Here is a 20,519-nt window from a genome sequence, read left to right as displayed (position 1 = left end):
GAAGCTTTCCATTGCTATTTGTGCAGTGCTTGACACAACAGCATCTGAGACCATAAATCAGAAAAAAACATTCCTTTTCAGAGGAGCTGTTGCACGCACGTATAACTTTGAGCAGAGGTTTATGTTCCACTGTGGATGAGAAGTGCTGAGATGGGGGTTTAAAGAAAGTAGTTTTGATATCATGTAAGCAAATAGGTTGTCCTTGGGTTTATTCATGGATTTTGATAACCTTTATTTACGCCAGTTCACACATACAGAATATTATTTACCATTCATCTGTTTCCTTAAATAAAAATATTGACAGATACTGGATTTGAAAATAATGAATTTTGGGTCCTAAGTATGTGTTTGGATATAGGTCCTCAAGAAATTTAGGATCTTAGTGGGCCTTTCTTTTACTATTGCATTCCACACAGCTTTTTTTCTTAGTACAAAATACCTCCAGGAAATCTTGAATGGGCCAAACATATCATTAATGCAAAGGTTATCTGTGACATGCTGGAAAGGGTGGAACATGTGAAAATGTATTACTTGTATTCTGCTGGCTCACTCAGACATCAGTTTAAAAAGAGTAGGGTGCATTTTCTTAGGCAAGAAACCTAAGATCTTGCCAAAAGTGGAGAAAAGCAAGCTGCTGATTTGTGCCATCTGATAGGAGACTTTAAATGCTAATTATCAAGAAAAGGCACTGTTTGAGCAGTGCAGACTATGAAATTCTGCATATGTACAAGATGCCAAAAAAAACCCCAAATGTTTGACAACAATCAACATCAACAACAAATGTTGATGTCATAAATCACAGGGTTAATGAACTCGGCATCTGATTTAAGCTAGATTCCAAAGTGGTAAAGGCCACTGAATGCATCAGTGCCCTTTTGTTTCTTTCCAACACTAACTACTTTTAGGGTTTTTCTGGCATCTGAGATTGCTAGGAAGAAGATAGATAGTCCATTGTAGTTTCTTTTGGAAGAGCAGAGGTTGTAATTATCCAAAAATCACAATACTAACCCAAGTTATCATTTCCTGATGTCAGTGACATTGCTCATTGCCCAAATACAGGAAAACAGATATTCCTTTATGAGTTGAACAAAGTTTGGGAATATATGGGAGGTTACTGTTATGAAAGCCAGAAAACTTCATTTGAGTACAAATCAGACCTTTAGGTCTGGGTATGAGATTGATTCTGATGCTTTGAAAATCTAGTACTTTCACTTTAATTTGATGTACCTTATTGACAAGCTCTAGAGATAAGAATGAAATACTCAAACCTACTACTTCTACTTTAATTCAGTATTTCTTATAGATGAGCTTGAAGCAAAAATTTATTATAGGCAATGACATTATGTACATAGGCCACTCTGAAAGAAATGCTTCCTATTTATTTCCATGGGAACTACAATAGATACAAAGAGCACAATAACACCATTTGATAGAGCAAATTCTCAGCTACAAACACCAGTTTTCAACACAGTCACCACCATTAGCTCTGTATTTTTGCCAGTCATCAGAAAGAGTCAGCATGCCGAGCTCATAAAAATCTACACCAGTGGATTTTCTGTTTCATAGTTGCTATGATGGCATCTTTGTTAGGAAAATGTTGCCCATGCAGATTATCTTTCATCAACCTGAACAGATGGAAGTCAGAAGTTGTCAAATTCGGACTATACGATGAACGTGGTAGAACAGTCCAGCCAATATTGGCAGTGAGTTCCACGATATTCAAAATGGTTTGGGACTAGCACTATCATGCTGCAAGACAAAGGTTTTCCTCTTTGAAGATTTCCAGTGATATGGCTTCAAGGATATATTTTTTTCTTCTTGGGCTCACGTAATATACATTGTCTTGACCTTTTATCAATGTCTCTTTCTCTGCTTTCTGTCTCCCAAGCCTGAACGGAAATTTTTACATTTTAAGGGCCAGACATTACCATTTTTCTAACTATATAAGCAAAGCCAAGTACAGTGAAGTCCTTTTCAGCCATCACAACCAATAACCATAGTGATGGCTTATCTCAGCTAACTAACAAGATCTGTGACCTAAGAGAAGGGGGGTGAGGGCATGGCAGAGAGAGAAGTGGATGTCCCATTATACCAAAAGGTTGAACAATTCAGTGTGAGTTTGGCCTCATTAAACTTGCACCTGACTCATTTCTTAAGGCTACAGAGAAAGAAAGTAAAAATAAACAATATCAAAGGACAGTGGGATCCAAGCAGTACAAGATGATAAGAGCAGAGTGGTAAAAGTTAGAGCTGGGAAATAAATGAGGAGGGCAGAGTTGAGGCAGATGGCACCATGACAGGGAGAGGGATCTGGAAGGAAGAGATATATCAAAGAAATAATTATCAAAGAAAGCATAAAAAAGGAGTTAGGGGTCTCTGAAAAGTTTGAAATATCATATGCAGGTGGCTGCAGTCATGAGAAACAGACAAAGTGGCTCTGTTCCTCTTGCTATTTCTCAGGATCTGGAACTTTAATAAATGTCAGTGGACTTTTTGCATGCTGCCCATTCAAGATCATTGTGAGAGGGGATAAAGTTCTTAACCATCATACTTGGGGTAGATATAGCAAGCTGTTAAAGAAGAACCTTCTTCCAATTTCATATTTTAAAACATTTATTCGTCTATGTGCAAAGCCACACTCTTCAAAGTGCGTTTATTGTTTGTTCGTTTGTTTTCACACAGCCAAAGTATGTTTGTCTATAACTAAACAAGGATTGATTTCAAACTGTTGTACATGAAAGAAGTGTTCACATCTGTGTGGTATTAACAATCATACCGTACGCCATCTATCGTATTATCTGAGGCCATAAAATGTTCTATGTTTTCCTTTTGATGCTGACCTTTTAATAACAGGCTGACTATAAATGTTTGCTTGGGAAATATTTTGTGACCACACATTATTCATTGCCACTGTGCCATGACAAGAGAATGTTCCATCTGAGGCTATAGTGCCATGTCCTGCTGGTGTTGGATTTCTACCTCTGTAGTCAAAGTATATAAGAATGGGAGACTTCTGAAACAATGAAAGCTGTCCACACTCTAGAAAGAGTATAAAGGAATATACTAGGTGAATGCATTGTAATGGTCTCAGTGAAGTAAAAAAAAATATGTAAGACAGTATTTATTGCACCTGTTTTGGCACCTAGGTAGGTTGGAACAAAATGAGATATTTCTCTTCAAACATTTTATATCCCTGATAATATCAGTGGTACTTGTTTGACCAGAGATCCACAACAGATAACTCTTGTGGCCTGGTCAGCCTTTGCTTGCTGGCCAGTTAAAGCTCAGTTTCAAATGAATCATGCTTTACAAGTATTTCTATTGCTCTGTATTGGCTGCAGAGGGAGCTGAGAACAACTAGGCCACAGACTCCACGCTATAAACATATAGCGTCCACGCTATAAACATTTACAATTCCTTGAGATTCAGTGCTCTCTTAATATCTATCTTTGTCTTCCATTCACTGTCATGCCTATTGTCTTCAGTGCTCAGAGCAAGAGACAGCACTTTATCACAGTACTGCTGTTGTTGTGGTAAAGGACATCAGCAAATTCTGTATTGGGTTGCTGTGAAAGTTATAAAATCAGCAGAAAATTCTGTTCCCTCCAGTAAGAAGTCAGATATAAGAAGAAGGAACAAAGCTGTTGTGGCATTGTGCTGAGAGGCAATTGACTATACCATTAACTCCAGAGCTTGGGTGCTTGTTAGGAAAATAAAAGGGTAAAGGCAGCTGATCCAATTTGGGGTTGAATAGCCTTGGCCACACTGAACAAGGTTTGAGTTGACAGAGAAATGATAACTTAGTTCTATGGATTCTGTGTGAGTTTTGGATGAACATGGCATAGTTAATTAGGATTAATCTCTAATGACTACCAAGAAAATCCTGTAATGTGTACTGTTCTTTCCATTTCCCTTGACTTCTCCAATTTCCAATAACAGAAAAGGAAGGAACAAAACTGCATACACAGGTAGGCTTTGTCAACACTACTATAATACATCAATATCAGGGGTACTGTTTTGTAATTACCACAGTTCAAAACCTACCGGCTATGAATTTTGGGTACAAAATAGAATTCTATTAATAAAACTTATTCCCTTTTCCATACAATAACTTTGTTTAGTAGGCATAAAGTCAGTGAATTTACACATCAGTGAAATTCTGTAGCTTTAGAAATATAAAAATACTTAAAGTAATACAAATTATTGAGTTAGATAAGCCCGGAAATCTTTCTGTACCATGTAGCATGTATATCTATGATCTTACATTTAAAATTACTAGTAATCATTAATAAAAAATACATGGTATTTAAGTAAAATAAATGGAAAAACAAGTTTAAACTACTGACTTCCACAAGGAATGGAGAGATATGTCTTTTCATCTACAGGATACCATCATCCATTTTACTGGTTCTCTGTAATTTTGTTCAAGTTTAAAAGTTTTAGATGCTGATCCAGGCTGAAAATCTTTTTGCTGTAGACAAAAAAATCTTGTAAATGCTTAGTTGAGTTCAATTTTAATATCTTTGATCCCAGTGCCTCACCACAGTGGGTCCTATACCCATCTTTTGTAGAGTCAAAGAGACAGTAGGTGGATGGGAAAGAATATAAGCTGTGGTTCTTAGAACAAATAACTCAACACATGATCCTCAAGTTGAATTTCAGCCTTCCTAGATCAGCAAAATTCTGGGTATCTTGTTTCTAAAACTGTCTTGCAATTCAGTTGCTGGTGCTAATTATTCACATTCCCTCTGACTTATTGTCCATATGTATAGAGATGGGCTTTCCAGTTTTCATCTCATATAAATGTATGAGAAATCATACACCTATGAAAAACAGCCATCTTTATAATGAAACATAGCAACTTACTAGAGCACAATACATTGTTTCATATGGGTATAAAAGAAGAGCAAATAATTTATTCTGAGTTAACTGCTTAGGGATTTTTAGGTCAGTGGAAGGTAATTATGCAAAAATGAACTTGGGCAGTATATAGAAGTTAACATCTGTATGATTGCAAAATAAATGCCACAGATGTTTTAATAACGAATAACAGATGTGATTAGTGCCTAGGTTTTAAATCTTATTTAAAAATTTTCCTCTTGTAGGTAGCTCTTCCCCTCACCTTTTCTCCAGCCTTATGAAGAACACTAACTGGCTACAGGTTGGGGCTGCAAGCTCCTCATCACCAACTCCTATCTTTCAGCTTTGCCTATAAGATGTGATGCATTATTTATGAGAGCTGGCAGAGCAGACCTTAATTTGCAAGTCAAAAAGTACAGTCAATTGCATGATCAGAGAGCACAACTGAGAGCACCAGCCCAGTGCAACACAGTCGTGCACAATGATAATCTTTTGCTTGGGTTGGAGGCAATAGTTTCCAGCAGACTCAGTGAGTCAGTAGAAATAAATATGCAGTGGCTTGGTAAAGGCGTAAACACAGATGCTGGAAGGCAGCAGCCAAATAAACAAGTACTTATGTGGAGTGCTGTGCATTAAAATTATGTTAAAAAGGTAATGCTTAACGACTTAAACTAGGCCTCTGTAAGGAGCCTTCTACCATGGGAGTGAAGAATGGTTTCATACATCAAGAAGGTAGAAAATGCAATGACTGAGGTAACAGTGCTGCACAGCCAAACGTGGAGACTGGAACTGAGGCCGCCTTGACTGCCCTGCACATGAGCCAAATGGTAGGGTGGGAAATGGAATACGTACTCTGCACTTTGCAGTATGCTGAATGTTGTGTTTGCCCACCAGGTGGACAGGCCCTTGTATTTAGGGCAGCTTCTGGCTCTATCACCTGTCTTGCAGTGATGTTTCCTGATAGACACCAGTTTTGGCACCTGAGGTGACTTGCTGCAAAGCTGAGTGGGTTGTCCACGACAGCTGAAGTCACTAAGATTGTGAAGGAGATCCAGTCCTGGTGTGACATGCCAGCACAGGCACAGAAATGACTTGATGGGTGCCAGGTTTCCTAGGGAGCAGGGACACAGAGAGTATGGCCTGCATTTGTCAATCAGCTCCAATGATTGGGACAGAAAAGACTGGGGAGTGAGTATCCCAAGCTATACGGGAACAAATCTCTCAAGTCGGTCTGACTTCAGGTACCATCAGAAACACGCAGCTGTTGTCCCAGCTATTCTTAGCTGCTCTCATCAATGTGCTGCCTCTTGTGCAAGAGCATCCAGAAGCTCTGTTAAGGTTCTGGCTTTTTCATTTCCTCCTTTCCTTCCAGAGGACATCTCTGTCAGCACTGGAGCGATCAGAGCAGCAGATCAGGAGAGCATCCAGCCTGGAAGAGCTCCTTCGAATAACTCATGCTGAGGACTGGAAGCTGTGGAAATGCAGGCTAAAACTCAAAAGCCTGGCCAATTTAGACTCCCGCTCTGCATCACATCGCTCCACCAGATTTGCTGCTGCTTTCTATGATATTGATACACTGAAAGGTAGGTGCAGTATTGCATCTGAGTCTAGCTGCAGCTTCAGGACTGCTGTTTCTTACTTAGTTATGGGTTAAGTACCAGAGGTTTCCTAGAAGACACCTGCACTGGAAGCAGCACAGTATTCATGGAAAATGACATTGTATGAAAAAATGTGAGGCAACAGCCTGAGTACATCTCCCTTTTCATAGCCAAATCAGGCTTATTGTACTGTATACTGTCCAAAGGAAAGTTCTATTATGTATGGATATGTCAGTCCAAAGACAGACAGGAAATAAACATGCAAAGAGTGGTCTGGAATGATGGGCTGAGGGGCTTGCCAGCAGTGTTGTGCCAGATCCAGGAATTTAATTGCAGGCAGAAACAAACGAGCTTTACAACAGGCATTGAAATTCCATTTTTTATGAGGTGCACTCTGATCTAAGACACTGCATCAGCACTAGTGTCTGGGTGGGAACTGCAGGAAGGAGCTATTGTCCTAATACTCTTGCTCTGTTTGAGAAAACATCTTCTGAGAGAAGAAGTAGACTTTGAAACTGCCAGTCGGCACCTAAGTACAGAGAATCACAATTTTTCCTTCTCTTGAAGCAAAAATGAATGCTGTTCCCTCTAAGTGAGAGACATGAGGGCCATTATATGATGTACTGATGTAAAACAAAGGATCGTTTGCTATGCTTCCATCAAGGAGGTGGATATCCTACAGCAAAGCTACACTGTAGCCTAGCCAAGTACTGACGAAGCTATTTTTTTGTTCAGATTTGAATCTAAAGTGATATGACCATATCACTTTCCTATGGGGAAATCAGATATTGCTGATTCTGTTCCAACATCACTATTACAATAACCACAGCTACATTTGCACACCATTAGTGTCGCTTTCATATTTATTATTTCTACATTTCAGTTAATTTATGACAAAGCAAAGGCTTTAATTTGCTACTCCAGACATGGCACAGAAATACAGAGATGAGTGCCAGTCTGAAAATGGCTTTCATATGACAGGCCTGGCTTTAAACTTCTCATAGAACATTTGCACTGAAAAAAAAAAAAAAAAAGATACACACATACACAAAAAGAAACAAAACCAAAAAAAAGCCCCACAACAGAACAAAACAACATCCAATACACAATGGAAGAACAATTAAGAGGATTTTAATTAATGACTGTTTAGGTAATGTCAAATGCCTGTAGGCATACAGATATAACTCTTTTATAACAACGTGGCATAGCTGTTAGGTCACTTCCTATTTTTTTTAACTATCTAACTTTAGACACAGAGATGTCACACTATTGGGTCATCTTCTCCGTTCCTCCATCCAAAGACGAATTATCCCAGTACAGAAACGTCTTTGTTTTAATATCTTAATACACTCAAGGTACTACAGCTCCTTTAGGAAAAAAAAAAAACAACCACAAACCTATAAACATATATTTCTTTCCCACACTCTTTCCAGTCAGTAAGCACTGACCCTTTTGCCAAGGGCATCTGTTTTGTTTTAGTAAAGTGTTATGATGAGAAGTCTGGGTCTAGGCCTTTCATTGCTTCACTCTTAAACCATCTCCCACAGTACCCCAGACTCCAACCGGGTGAGGGAGGTCAAGGACAACAAGAAAGACTTCCTTAAGTACGTCAGTAGCAAAAAGAAGACTAGGGAAATGTGGACCTGCTGCTGAATGAGGTAGGAGCCCTGGTAATGGAGGATACTGAGAAGGCCAAGATACAGAACACCTTCTTTGTTTTGGTCTTTACTGCTAAGGAATCTCAGACCCAGGAGATTAGAGAGAATCTAGGGAAAGGAAGACTTCCTCTTGGTCGAGGAGGATCTGCTCAAAGGTCATTTAGGCAACCTCAATACACACAAATCCATGGGCCTCAATGGAATGCACTCATGAGTGCTGAGGGAGCTGGCAGAAGTGGTTGCCAAGCTGCTCTCTATCATCTTTGAAAGGTCATAGAGAATGGGGGAGAACTGGAGGAAAGCCAGTATCACTGCAGTCTTCAAAAAGGGCAAGAAGGAGGAGCAGGGAAACTGCAGGACAGCCAGATTACCTCCGTCCCTGGGAAGGTGATGGCAAAACTTATTCTGGATGTCATCTCCAAGCAAGCAGAAAAAAAAGGAGATTATTAGGAGTAGTTAACATCGGTTCACCAACAGGAAATCAATCAGGTAGCCTATGATGTCATGACTGGTTGGGTAGATGAGCAGAGAGCAGTGGATGTTGTCTACCTTGACTTCAGCAAGGCTTTTGACACTGCCTCCCATAACATCCTGGTAGGTAACCATAGAAAGTGTGTGGGATAGATGAGTGGACAGTCAGGTGGACTGAGAACTGGCTGACTCGCAGAGCTCATTGGGTTATGATCAGAAACAGAGTCTAGTTGGAGGCCCACCGCTAGTAGTGTTCCCCAGGGATTGGTACTGGGTCCCGTCTTGCTCAACATCTTCATCAGTGGCCTGGATGAAGGGTTAGAGTGCGCTCTCAGCAAATTTGCTGATTATACGAAGCTGGGAAGTAGTGGCTGACATATGACGTATCAGAAGGCTGTGCTGCCATTCAGCAAGACCTGGACTGGCTGGAGAGTTGAGCAGAGTGGAACCTTATGAAATTGAACATGGAAAGTCCTCCCTATACATGGGGAGGAATAACCACACACATCAGTACAGGTTAGGGGCTGACATGCTAGAAAGGAGCTCTGCAGAGAAGGACCTGGGTGTCCCATTAGACACAAGGTGACCATGAGCCAGCAGTGTGCTCTCATGGCCAAGAAAGTCAATGATAACCTGGAGTGCATTAAAAAGAGCATTGCCAGCAGGTTGAGGGAGGTGATCCTCCCCCTCCACTCTGCCCCGGTAGGGCCACATCTGGAGTACTATGTCCAGTTCTGGGCTCCTCAGTTCAAGAAAGGGAAATTCTGGAGAGAGCCCAGAAGGGGGCCACAGAGAAAGCTGAGGGGGGATCCTGTCAATGCTTATAAATATATGAAGGGTGGGAGTCAAATGGATAGGGCTGTGCTTTTTTTAGTGGTGCCCAGTGACAAGGGGCACAAACTGAAACCTAGGAAGTTTCATATGAGCATGAGGAAAAAACTTCTTTACTTCGGGGGTGACAGTGCTGGAACAGGCTACCCAGAGAGAGGAGGTGGACTAGTTGATCTCCAGAGTTCCCTTCCAACCTCCACAATTCTGTGGTTCTGTGATTCTGTGAATTCAGGACTTTGTTCCTCCTTTCTAGAGCTTCAGTGATGAACTCGCTGAAAGCTCACCTCACCCCATGCCACCACAGTCTCCCCAGAGCAGCTCAGCTCACCTGCAACAGCAGCACTTTCGGGCTTTGAGTGCATCTCATTGCATCTAAATTTTGCAGCAGAAAAGATCAGAGTGATCACAGTGTTTCACAACAAAATGTGACATCCAGTTTTTTGATCAGACCTTTTTTAGAACATCCCTTCTGTTACAAAAGTGGTTAATAAAGGGAGGATATGTACAGATGGAAAGGTCACTGCTTACACTCACTGAAGTGACATCCGAAGCGATTACATGCATGTACTGTAATAAGTTTGGCAAACACTTTATTTTCTATTTTAAGGTTTAGGATTAGATTGCTGTTTTGATTGACTCAATTACTCCAGAGAATTCTGTTGATTTTAGTGATCCTGCTCTTAATTCATGCTGTAGGAAGTAAAATCAGAATCCAGATCCCAAACTCTTTTTTCTTGTACTTTTTGTATGACTGGAAAGTGGCATGAATCGACCCCAAGGAAAGGCTTTGCAGGAATAAACAAACTAATTTAAATGTACAGAGTCAGTTGAAGAAAAAAATAAAAGTAATAAAAGGAAAGTAAGCCAGGAAAGAGAGAAATAAAGGCTCATCTGAAGAAAAGTACAGCATTTAGATTAAAAGTCTTTCAGAATTTTTTTTTTTTTTTTTTTTTTAGAACTTCTCTGTAAATGCACTCACTGGTGGCGTAATAGCAGGAAGATGGACTGCAATAGAAGTGAAAGCAATTTTCTTGATAGAAGTTGCTCCTTGTCCTTCACAAACCTGATGAGATGAGGCACACAGGAAAAAAAAAAAATCCTTAATTTTAAGACGGACTTAAAGCATAAGCAGTGTTGACTATCAACTTATTCCATAACAGGAATCTGGAAAACAAAAGTGCAAAAAAAATCACGGCCCCTTCGAAGAAGCACTGACATGGTATTGCGTTTTCTCGCACTGCTTCAGCCACTGAATGCATTATTCCTTCTCACAGTCAGTATTTGATAGATGTGTATGAAATAAATTACTAGCCTACACCAATTCAGTATTTGAAAGATGCCACAGTGTTTTGAATAGATAAAACACACTTGAATTCGTATTCCTGTTATTCCAACTTGAATACCCTGAGGGTATTTAGTTGTGAGAGTGTTTGTCTTGGATTTTGCTCATCAGCTCAGAGACAGTGCTGGCTGGCTGTCATCCAGTGGGAGCACTAATACTCTCTGAACAGAGTCTGTTAATCATTAATGTGCTTTTCCAGTCAGGCCTGGGCTCTGCATGCCTACTGAGGGGTAGGGCAGTGAGATGCTGGGTTTGCAACTTCAGACGGTCCTGCAGGACAGGAGAAGGAGGTGGGAACTGCCTGCAGGATCTGAGAATGTGCTGGTGGGTGGGCACCAGGATCTCATCCTCTGCCAGCAGGGATCACAGAATCATAGAATGGCTTAGATTGGAAGGGACCTTAAAGTCCAATCACTTTCAATTTTCAGCCATAAGCAAGGCTGTCACTCACCAGATCAGACTGCCCAGGGCCCCATCCAAGGCATCTAAGGATGCATCCATAGCTTTTCTGGACAGCCAGTGCCAGTGCCTCACCACGCTCTAAGAATTTCTTCCTAACATTTAACCTAAATCTCCATCTTCAAGTTTAAGACTATTCCCCCTTGTCTTTCTCTGTAAGATTGTGTAAAAAGTTGGTCTCCCTCCTGTTTATAAGCTTCCCTCAAGTACTGGAAGGCTGCAGTGAGGTCTCCCCAGGACTTCCTCTTTTCCAAGATAGACAAGACCAACTCCTTCAGCCTATCTCCACAGGAGAGGTGCTCCAGCCATCTGGACCCATTCCAACAGTTCCCCATCTTTCTTGTGCTGGCCAGATGTGGATGCATGTACTCCAGAGGGGGCCATACAATGGCAGAGTAGATGGAGGCCATTACCTCCCTGTCCTTGCTGGTTAACTCTCTTTTGATGCCACTCAGGAAGTTGGTCATTTTCAGCTTTTTGTCCACCAGAACCCACAAGAACCACCCCTTCTCCACAGGGCTGCTCTCAAAATGTTCTTCACCCATTCTGTATATATACGTGGGATTGCTGCAACCCAAATGTAGCACCTTGCACTTGGTCTGGCTGAGCCTTATTATGGGCCCAGTTCTCAGGTTTGCCCAGGTCCCTTAGGATGACATCCCTTCCTTCTATTGTGTCAACTGCACTGCTCAGCTTGGTGTCACCAGCAAACTTGCTGTGAGTACATTCAATCCCACTGTCTATGTTGTTTATAAAGATGTTAAAGAACACTGGTTCCAAGACTGACCCCTGGGTGATACCACTTGTGTTTAGCCTCCACCAGGACATAGATTTGTTGACTACCAATCAGCCCTACTTATCCCATAGACACTAAGGGACATTTTGGTCACCTCTGTTGAAAAGTGAAGGCAGATAAATGTAGCAACCTCTTTGCCAGGGCAGCTGGTGTAAGTTACTGGGATAATTTTGTACTCTACCTCTCTCTGGTCCTTACATTGATCCAAGTAAGTGCAGATGGCCTGTCAGCACTTCATTTTAATTATGTAATACCTCACCAGTCAGAGGCTTACTTTGCCACAATTGCTCACTAAAAATGGTGCTCTTTCTAGTCATAGATGAAGAATGGCAGAAGACTCAGTGTGTGCCAAGGGAAACCTGTGTGGAAGTTGCCAAAGAGCTGGGTACGACAACCAACAAGTTCTTCAAGCCACCCTGTGTGAATGTGTTCAGATGTGGAGGCTGTTGCAATGAGGAGAGTCTGAGTTGCATGAACACAAGTACAACTTATGTGTCAAAAACGGTAAATGAAGCTATTTGCTCTCTTTCTGGCCTGGCTCTCAAAAAATGGAGGGAAAAAAGGATGTTTGGTTTCTGAAATCCTGTTATGAAAGATCTGTCTGCACTACCATAACAAACAGGAGAATTAATTTTTTATCCACGTGGAGTGAATGCAGGCATGTGCAGTAACATTTCACACTCATGCTGCATTACTAAAAATGTCTGTGTATGCAGAGAGATGGAAAATCAGGCAGTGAGAAAGTGATTGTAGGCTCATGTGATTTTAAGGGGTTTAATCCTTATTTAACATATTGTTGCTTGGATCTGGGGCCCTTGAGAACATTGGCTTGTGAAAATCCAAAGGATTAGGAGAGTTTGGGAAATGTTGTTGTGTGGGGTCATGAATCTGAGAGCTGTATTTTTAAAACTGACATCAATTCCACAAGGCTGGCTGATAGTTTTGAATTTGCAAGCCTAAAAAAAGAGGCATTTTCAGAAGAAGAGGCCAGATGCTCTCCATATGAATGCCTTGGGATCTGAATATCACAAATCACAATGGAAAAGAAAGGCTTAAATCAGTTGCAATAAATGTCTGAGTTTTAATGACCACTGTCAAAATATGAGCATAAAGAGTATCCAGAAGTATGTTTCAGTAGACTGCCTTTAGCATCTACGTACAGAGATATCTCGCTCCAATGGGTGACTAAGCACAGTTCTAAGTTCTACATCTGAAACTATATGAAGACCAGGGGACTGGTCTTGTCAGATTTATCTTCATCTTGGGTATCCCCACTTTTAAAACCTGTTGTACTTGAAATAATATATTAAATTCTAGTTATCAAAAAGGGTTTTCTTTAAGTCAGAGCCAAGATTGAGGCAGCTGTTTTAAAAAGATTTAAGTCCTTATGGGGAAATATTTGAAGGCAGCAGGCCTGATTCACTTACATATTGTTACAGCTTTTTTTGGAATGTAATTTCTTTGTGTCTGGTTGCACTGGAATATAGTTAGATTAAAATAAATCAGGGCCTATCCTGCTTGTGTCAATGCTCATTAATTGTTTTAATTCCATACCCGAAAGAGAAGGCACTTACGGCCACACACAAAAGTCATCTGATCAGCTCAGAGACCTAGGTTAAAAAGTATTTATTTACTTACTTGGTTTTTGAACAGCAGTTCCTAAGTTTGTTGAAAAGCTGCAATTCTGCATTTCTTTAGTGCTCTTGAAATAACCATTCCCTCAAAAGTTCTCACCTTAATTCCACTCCTGCATACACTACCGTCAGCTCAGAATTACTTCTCTAAAATCAGCAGAATTACTCCTGTATAAGTGAGAGTATTTTTTCCTTGTGCAAAATATCCACTGAAGGATATTCCCAAAGTTAGACACTGTGACACTTAAATTTAAAAATCTAAAGTGTAAGATCTAGGAATATTTCCCAGATGCTGAATATGGATGCAGCACTAAGGTGGTATGCAGAGAAGTACCCTGCGCTTTATTTTCCGCTTGAAGGAAGTTGGTCTGCCAGGGCAGAGGGGTTGTGTATAATTTGAACACCTCCTATACATTGCTGCGCAAAGAACCAGGACTTTCTCTTAGAGATCACATCAATTTGCATGCACTGAAGAGAGGCTTCTTGTTTCTTTAGGCTCTCCAATAAAGAGAACCCAATTAAAGTGTCCTTTATTTACTCCTGTTTCTTCCTTCTCTGAGGAGGCCATGGGGATCAAGTTAGGGATCTAAAGATGCAATGTGTGAGTACTCTAGGACAGTTAATATCTCCATAAGTTGTTAAGATTCAGCTGATGATACAATTGAGAATAAAGTTTGCAATGTCCGTATGTTTTTCATCTTGCTCTAGCAATACGCAACAGGCATTTTAGTGTCCATATGAAGAATTTGGGACAATGTTGGGTATATAGCACCAGTATGATCATTCTGGCAAGCTTCTACTTTGGTGGACATAGTCCATCCCTCACTTCAGAACATTCACTGGCCACCTGCTTATTTATACCTGTGTATAAATAGTTACTATTGATAAAAAAAGAGCAATGGTGAGGCAAACGGTGGGAAAGGATAAAACGTTTTTATGGAAGACTTCACATATTAAAATAGAAACTGAAAAAAAAAAATAAAATGGTTATTTCACCCACCTAGCTCTTTGAGATCTCGGTTCCTTTGACAAGTGTTCCAGAGCCTGTGCCAATCAAAATTGCCAATCACACCGGTTGTAAGTGTTTGTCAAACACCCAGCGTCACCAGTACACCATCATACGAAGATCTGTCCAGTACCCAGAAGAAGATGGGTAAGTTAACACATTTACAGTTTGCTACCTATGCTGTCTGAAGTAAGAAAATTGCTTTGCTCTGATTTGGTCATTGTAAAGGTGACTGCACTTTCTGTTATCCTAAATGGTTTTCCAATTATCTTGATTATCATTCAGGATTATAAAACTTTGACTGGATGTTGTAAATAATACTGAATGGAAACAGGAATCCAGAAAGCAGCAGACTAGTACAGCAGGATCTGCAGTTATTAAGACATGAAGATGTTTGAAAGGGGACTCAAAGATCAAATATTATCACTATACTCCACTGGAGCTACTTGGATAGATATGCAGAGATTTTCCGACTTGACACAAGCAACTGTGTTCACACATTAACCAGCCAGGGCATACAAAGAGTGCTGAGGTCAACATAAAGAACTCCACTCTACTTCACAGCACCTTGGGTCAGAAGTGACGCAAAGCATGGCTTTGCAATTATCCTCCAGTCTTGGTTTGCATCTGCCAGGTTCAGAGCTTGGCCAAAAGTGATTTCACATCTTACTCCAAAGTATGGTAAAAACACTACTGTAATCCTGATGGGAATTTGCTAAATTAACTCAACAAACACTCTAGAAACACATCTAAAAGGTTATTTAATGTTAACTGTCTCTGTCTAGACTTATATATAAGCATACAGATAGATGGCATGAATACTAAGACTAAGAGTACCCTGGGTGGAGCAGAGATGGAAAAAAAAGCAAAAAAAAAAAAAAAAAAAAAAGTGGAGCTGCAAAATTGTTGCCATTTCCTTCTTAGGCATGTAGTCTGAAATATATGCTCTATCTACTACTCCTATTGTAAAATAGAGATCCAGCCCCATCATCCATTGTCAAGGTTTTCTGTTCGCAGCAATAATGCACACAGATGCCACAGCTTCACACAGTGGCAGAACATCAGTAGGTTCATTCCACCAAATGACTATGCTGCTGCTCTTTATATTTACTTTTTAAATTTCCATCTTTCTTTTTTTTTTTTTTTTTTTTCCCCTTCTAGTTGTCCCTTTACGAACAAACTTTGCCATAATGGATGGGTCTGGGATAGTGACAAATGTGAATGTGTTGCAGACGTACAGCACTCAAACAGACGGGAAGGTAAAACTAAATTAACAATGAAGCACTTCTGTTTATTATCTGCAGGATGTTTGTGTTGCATATGGGCTTTGTTCCACTTCTTGTTGTGAGAGCAGTTTTGATTCTACATCCTTAGACAGATCTTGCTTACAATGTAGAAACTCGCCTGAAAATAAACATTGGTACGTTTATCCCCATCTCATATTTTTTCCTTAGACATTTTACTTCACCTCTAGAAACAAGTCAATAAGAAACAGGAATGTACTAAATGAAGTGGGCATTCTTGATTTTTTTTTTAATCTTATATTAACCTTAAATTGTATAACATACATTATGAAAAAACCTTTTAACTGTAGAAATCCATTTATCCTTGGAATATATTGTGGGGAAAGTCTTAAATTTTCATTATGGGACATTCTTGAGAACAGATATATCAGGAATAAGATGGGTAAAAGCAATTCCTCCTATTAGCTGTAGTCATTGCTAAAGGTTATATGACCTTTGAAATGATTTGATTATCCTTTATGATTATATTAAAATGTTTAGGATACTTTCAAACTGATATACCATACATATTCAGGAGTATGCAAGTGTACCCTTTCTGGTCTGTAGAAGGAAATGGAAGAGGGTAAAATTAATGCAAGTGTTCTGTACTTCTTTTCTCTCTCTGCTTTTCCTGGAAAACTTTACTGTCAAATAAATTTGCAGGAAATATTCTGTGAGGGAACTGTGTAAGTCTAAAGACACCTACTGGCAGTAAGTTTTAGGAAAAAAGTTAAAATTTCCCCATGGCCTGAATAAAATTAAAAATAAACAAATAATACAAACAAACAAAAAAAAAACAACGCATGATTTTCTTAGGAAATTGTGCTGGTTGAAGTAAAAACATGACAGCAGTAGAGCAGATGGACGCAGAAGGAAGCTTTGCCCATCTGATTTAAACTGCACTCAGCAAACAAAACAATAAACCAAGGCAACCGTAAAAAAAAGCTGGAAAGCAAGCTAAGCTAGAATCTAATAATTTCATGAAGTGCTCTGTTGATTAAGATGTTGTAAGGCTAATAGATCAGTTTCATGTTGCTTTTTTTTTTTCCTGTAGGATCTGCTCTCATTCTGAATCAGCTCATTTGGCCATCAAGTAAAGTAGTTAAGCTCAAGTTAGGCTTTCCACTCAAGAAAGAATTAGTACACCATATATCAGAGTATGTCCAAAGGACACTGAATAGCCAGATTCCTCTTTGCTCTTAGCCTTTTGTAAGGTCAGCTTGGAGATTAGAGTCTGTGGCTTGTTAAATTATAGCTTTTGTTGACATAAACTCAATATTTCCTCAGATAAAATATCATTCTGTGAAGCACAATGGGTTTGGCTGTGGCTGGAATAAAATAACTTAAGATCTGCCTTTGATGTTGAAATGAAGCAAGGCTGAAACACTCGTACATGCCAAGCTTTATCACCCCAAGGAAGTGGTTTGTTTTCCAAGAATTTGTGGCAGATTCCTTTCCTTCTTCTTTCTTTTTAAGTTTTTGAATATTAGTTTTCCATCATTAAGCAAATAATAATGAAGGTTTCTTTCAAGTAGTGTACAGGCCCGTTCTGGTCAGTAAGATCAGAGCTCAGGTTGCAGAGGTCATGGACACAGGTTACATTCCACATTCCATAGGTTAAATCCAATAGTTAATTGTAAAATTACAGGAAATTATCTTCCCACTGACACATTATAAGCCACGACCTTTAACCAGTGATGTGCTGCCAGCATTTTAATGTGGCTTTCAGAAAATATATTCCCTTTTTTTCTAGGATTAACCTCATACTATAGTCCAGATGTGTATTTTGAAGGAAGACAGATGAAGTATTAGACAGTGTGTTTGCTTGGCTGGGGTTTGTTTCTGAAACAGAGTATTTTCTCCTTCCTTTAACTGACAAGTGTGCATATGTTGCTTATTGAAGTACTAGACTGGATTACATCTCACTAGACATAGTATTACTTCTGCAAAAATTCTGCAACAAAGTGTGGGAATAGCGAAGTACGTTGAACAGTGAGTATGCTAGTTTGTGTGGATAGGCAGCTTTGCGAGGGGTATACACTAAATCCTGGGAACTTTCTTTTTGAAATCTGCTCTCTTGTAAGCATGCCTGTGTCCCAAAACCTAACATTTGGCACTTCTAATATGCATCCCAAAAATAAAGTACTTTTATGCAGGGTTCAACCCATAAGAAATAGCAGTATTAGTGAAACAATCAGCCCACTCCTGTCCTGAAAAAGCTGAAAAGATCTTCTCTGCAATGTAAGTTACAACAGAAGACCAAAATAAATTAGAGAGTACATGAGCCCTTTTGGCTGCAGCAAAAGAGCCAGCCTCTTCCAGAGCAGAATTTAACCATGTAAAGCTTATTGCTGAAAGTTGTACTTGCTATTGCAGGGCTTCCTCCTCTTGCTGAGCTGGCTATGTGTGGACAATACATGGAATTTGATGAAGAAAATTGTGAATGCATCTGCAGGCAGAAGTGTCCCACAGACTTCTTTCAAAGTAAAGAGAACTGCAGCTGCTATCTGTGTAGAGAGAACCAGGAAAGCTGTGCTCAGAAACACAAGATATTTCATGCCGAAACCTGTAGGTAAGTGCTCCTTGCCACTCAGTGGCTATACTGCAAGGTCTGAATTAGCCTATGTAGATGCTGGAGTTGCAAGTGCTGAATTAGATAGGATTGCCATCCAGTACAGAATCACTTGCTGCAATTATGGATGTAATAATAATAATAATAGACAGGAGATAGAAGGAGTATAAGATATTTAATGTTTTGAGAAATATGAACAAGGATGCTACTCAACTGTGTGTATTCATTATTTTTCTCCTAATTTTAAGGGAATGACTGCTAAAACTGTGCTACACTTGAAATTACTATGTTACCAAGACGATTTACAGTGAGGTACTGAGTCTTGCATTTTCTAGGGTGTCCAAAACCACTCTGTGTTCTCTGTGATAACCCAATGCAGTCTCACATACTTCTAGGGGCAAAGGTACCCTAGATTAACACCCACATCATGTAGCTCATTATTCACCATGTTTGTCCTCAAATGATTTACTAGAGCTAATGAAATTTTGTACATATACAAAGCCATTCAACTGATAGCATGGGGAAGCAGGAAAATCATTCTGGGACTGTTACATTCAGTGCATTCCCCTAATCCCTTTGAGTAACTAGTTTTGAGGATTCTTTGGCAAAACATAAGTAGAAAATATAAAGTACTCTTTTTTCATGCAATAGTTTTTTTGTTGTTGTTGTTTGTTTGTTTGTTTTCATAGAGCCCTTGTCATGTGTACAGATCCAAGAGCATGCAAGTATGCAGTCTGAAAGCTTATAAATAGAAACTCAAGAGTTGAGTTTCACTGGTTATTAAAGCAGAACTGCAGTTTGCTGAGTGGTCACCCATACAGTCCATTGTCACAGACCTCTTAGATTCATTAATGGAGAGGAAACTGTGGAAGGAGGAACATCTGCATCTTTAGATTGAGCTCTGAAAATAAAGACAGGCATAAAATAGTTGTCAACAACTGTAACATAGTTAAAAGAATCAGTAGAGTTGAAACATCATCAAAGACTCAGTCATTTATGAGTTTTGGATGCAGGAGGATATCAATGCTATTATTTGTTTACATATGTTTAGGTTCTAGAAATGACTGTAATCTGTACACAGTAATTCTATGCCAGATTTGCATGCTTGTTAGTCCTGGAGAACAAAAGCTGAAGCATCAGTGAGCAAAAGTACTTCATAAAACTTGAGGACAGCAGTATCCAACAACAAAGTCTTTTCTCCCTGTATCACATGGTGTCAGCATTGTCCCAGGTGTGAGAACACTGCTGTGTCCAGTGATGAAAAAGTTGAGGAATGTAACAGTGAAGAATATCATATTAAAATCCTTCTCTCTTTTTTGCTTTTTTTCTCCTTTATCAAACAGCTGTGAGGACAAATGTCCATCCCAACCCAGAACATGCCCAACTGCAAAGCCAACATGTCCCAGGCATTGTCGATGTCCAAAGGAGAAGAGAAATTCTCATGGGTCTCAAAGCAAAGAAAATCCTTGACTCAGCTTCTCCAGTTCTCCAGAAATCCACTGCTTTGCAAAGTAGCTGTCAATGACTTTCAAACAGTAGTAAAAATGAACATCTTCCACATTAACAGCAGAAGAATGAATCCAGTCTGCATTTATTTATTAGAGTAATCACTAATTGCAGGTCAATCCTCTGGGGCATTGATAACTGTCCTCTAAGAGGTAAAAGCAACTGATGAAATTCTGTCTATGTGGAAGTAAGAGCAGAAAGAGCCACTTCAGTGTCATGCTACGGAAGATGAAGCTGGTGTATTGGTAACAGTCACAGTCAACAGCCAGACTTTCAGAAATTGAGACTAGATAATCTTAGCCTCTGAATCCTTAGCTAATGCAACTGTAGGGTAAAACTTTCTTCAGAAATTCAGTGTGCAAGATTTGGTTTCTAATAGGGTCAGCACTGAGTTATTTGATCTACTGTCCAGCTTTAATTATCATTTTGAATTTATTGTACAACTACTGTCAGATGTGCCATATTTAATTGTATATAAGAAAATAAATACATCAGTTATTCAA

The 20,519-nt window shown here is 39.6% G+C and overlaps 1 protein-coding gene across 1 annotated transcript in view; it reads left to right on the top strand.

Annotated features, from left to right (window-relative positions):
- Positions 1-20,519, top strand: part of VEGFD (vascular endothelial growth factor D) — a 32,014-nt gene extending 11,495 nt beyond the window's left edge. Inside the window, exons 2-7 of the mRNA XM_042868110.1 lie at positions 6,233-6,443; positions 12,329-12,519; positions 14,654-14,802; positions 15,817-15,914; positions 18,315-18,510; positions 19,854-20,519. Of these exons, the coding sequence (XP_042724044.1) occupies positions 6,233-6,443; positions 12,329-12,519; positions 14,654-14,802; positions 15,817-15,914; positions 18,315-18,510; positions 19,854-19,980 (972 nt within the window). The 3' untranslated portion in view covers positions 19,981-20,519. The remainder of the gene's footprint in view (positions 1-6,232; positions 6,444-12,328; positions 12,520-14,653; positions 14,803-15,816; positions 15,915-18,314; positions 18,511-19,853) is intronic.

This window comes from Lagopus leucura, unplaced genomic scaffold (assembly GCF_019238085.1).
Source record: "Lagopus leucura isolate 7727_CA_CO unplaced genomic scaffold, USGS_WTPT01 Super-Scaffold_100001, whole genome shotgun sequence".
NCBI classification, from domain to species: Eukaryota; Metazoa; Chordata; class Aves; order Galliformes; family Phasianidae; genus Lagopus; species Lagopus leucura.
Note: the sequence above shows the minus strand (reverse complement) of the source record. Positions and strands in the feature narration are given on the sequence as shown.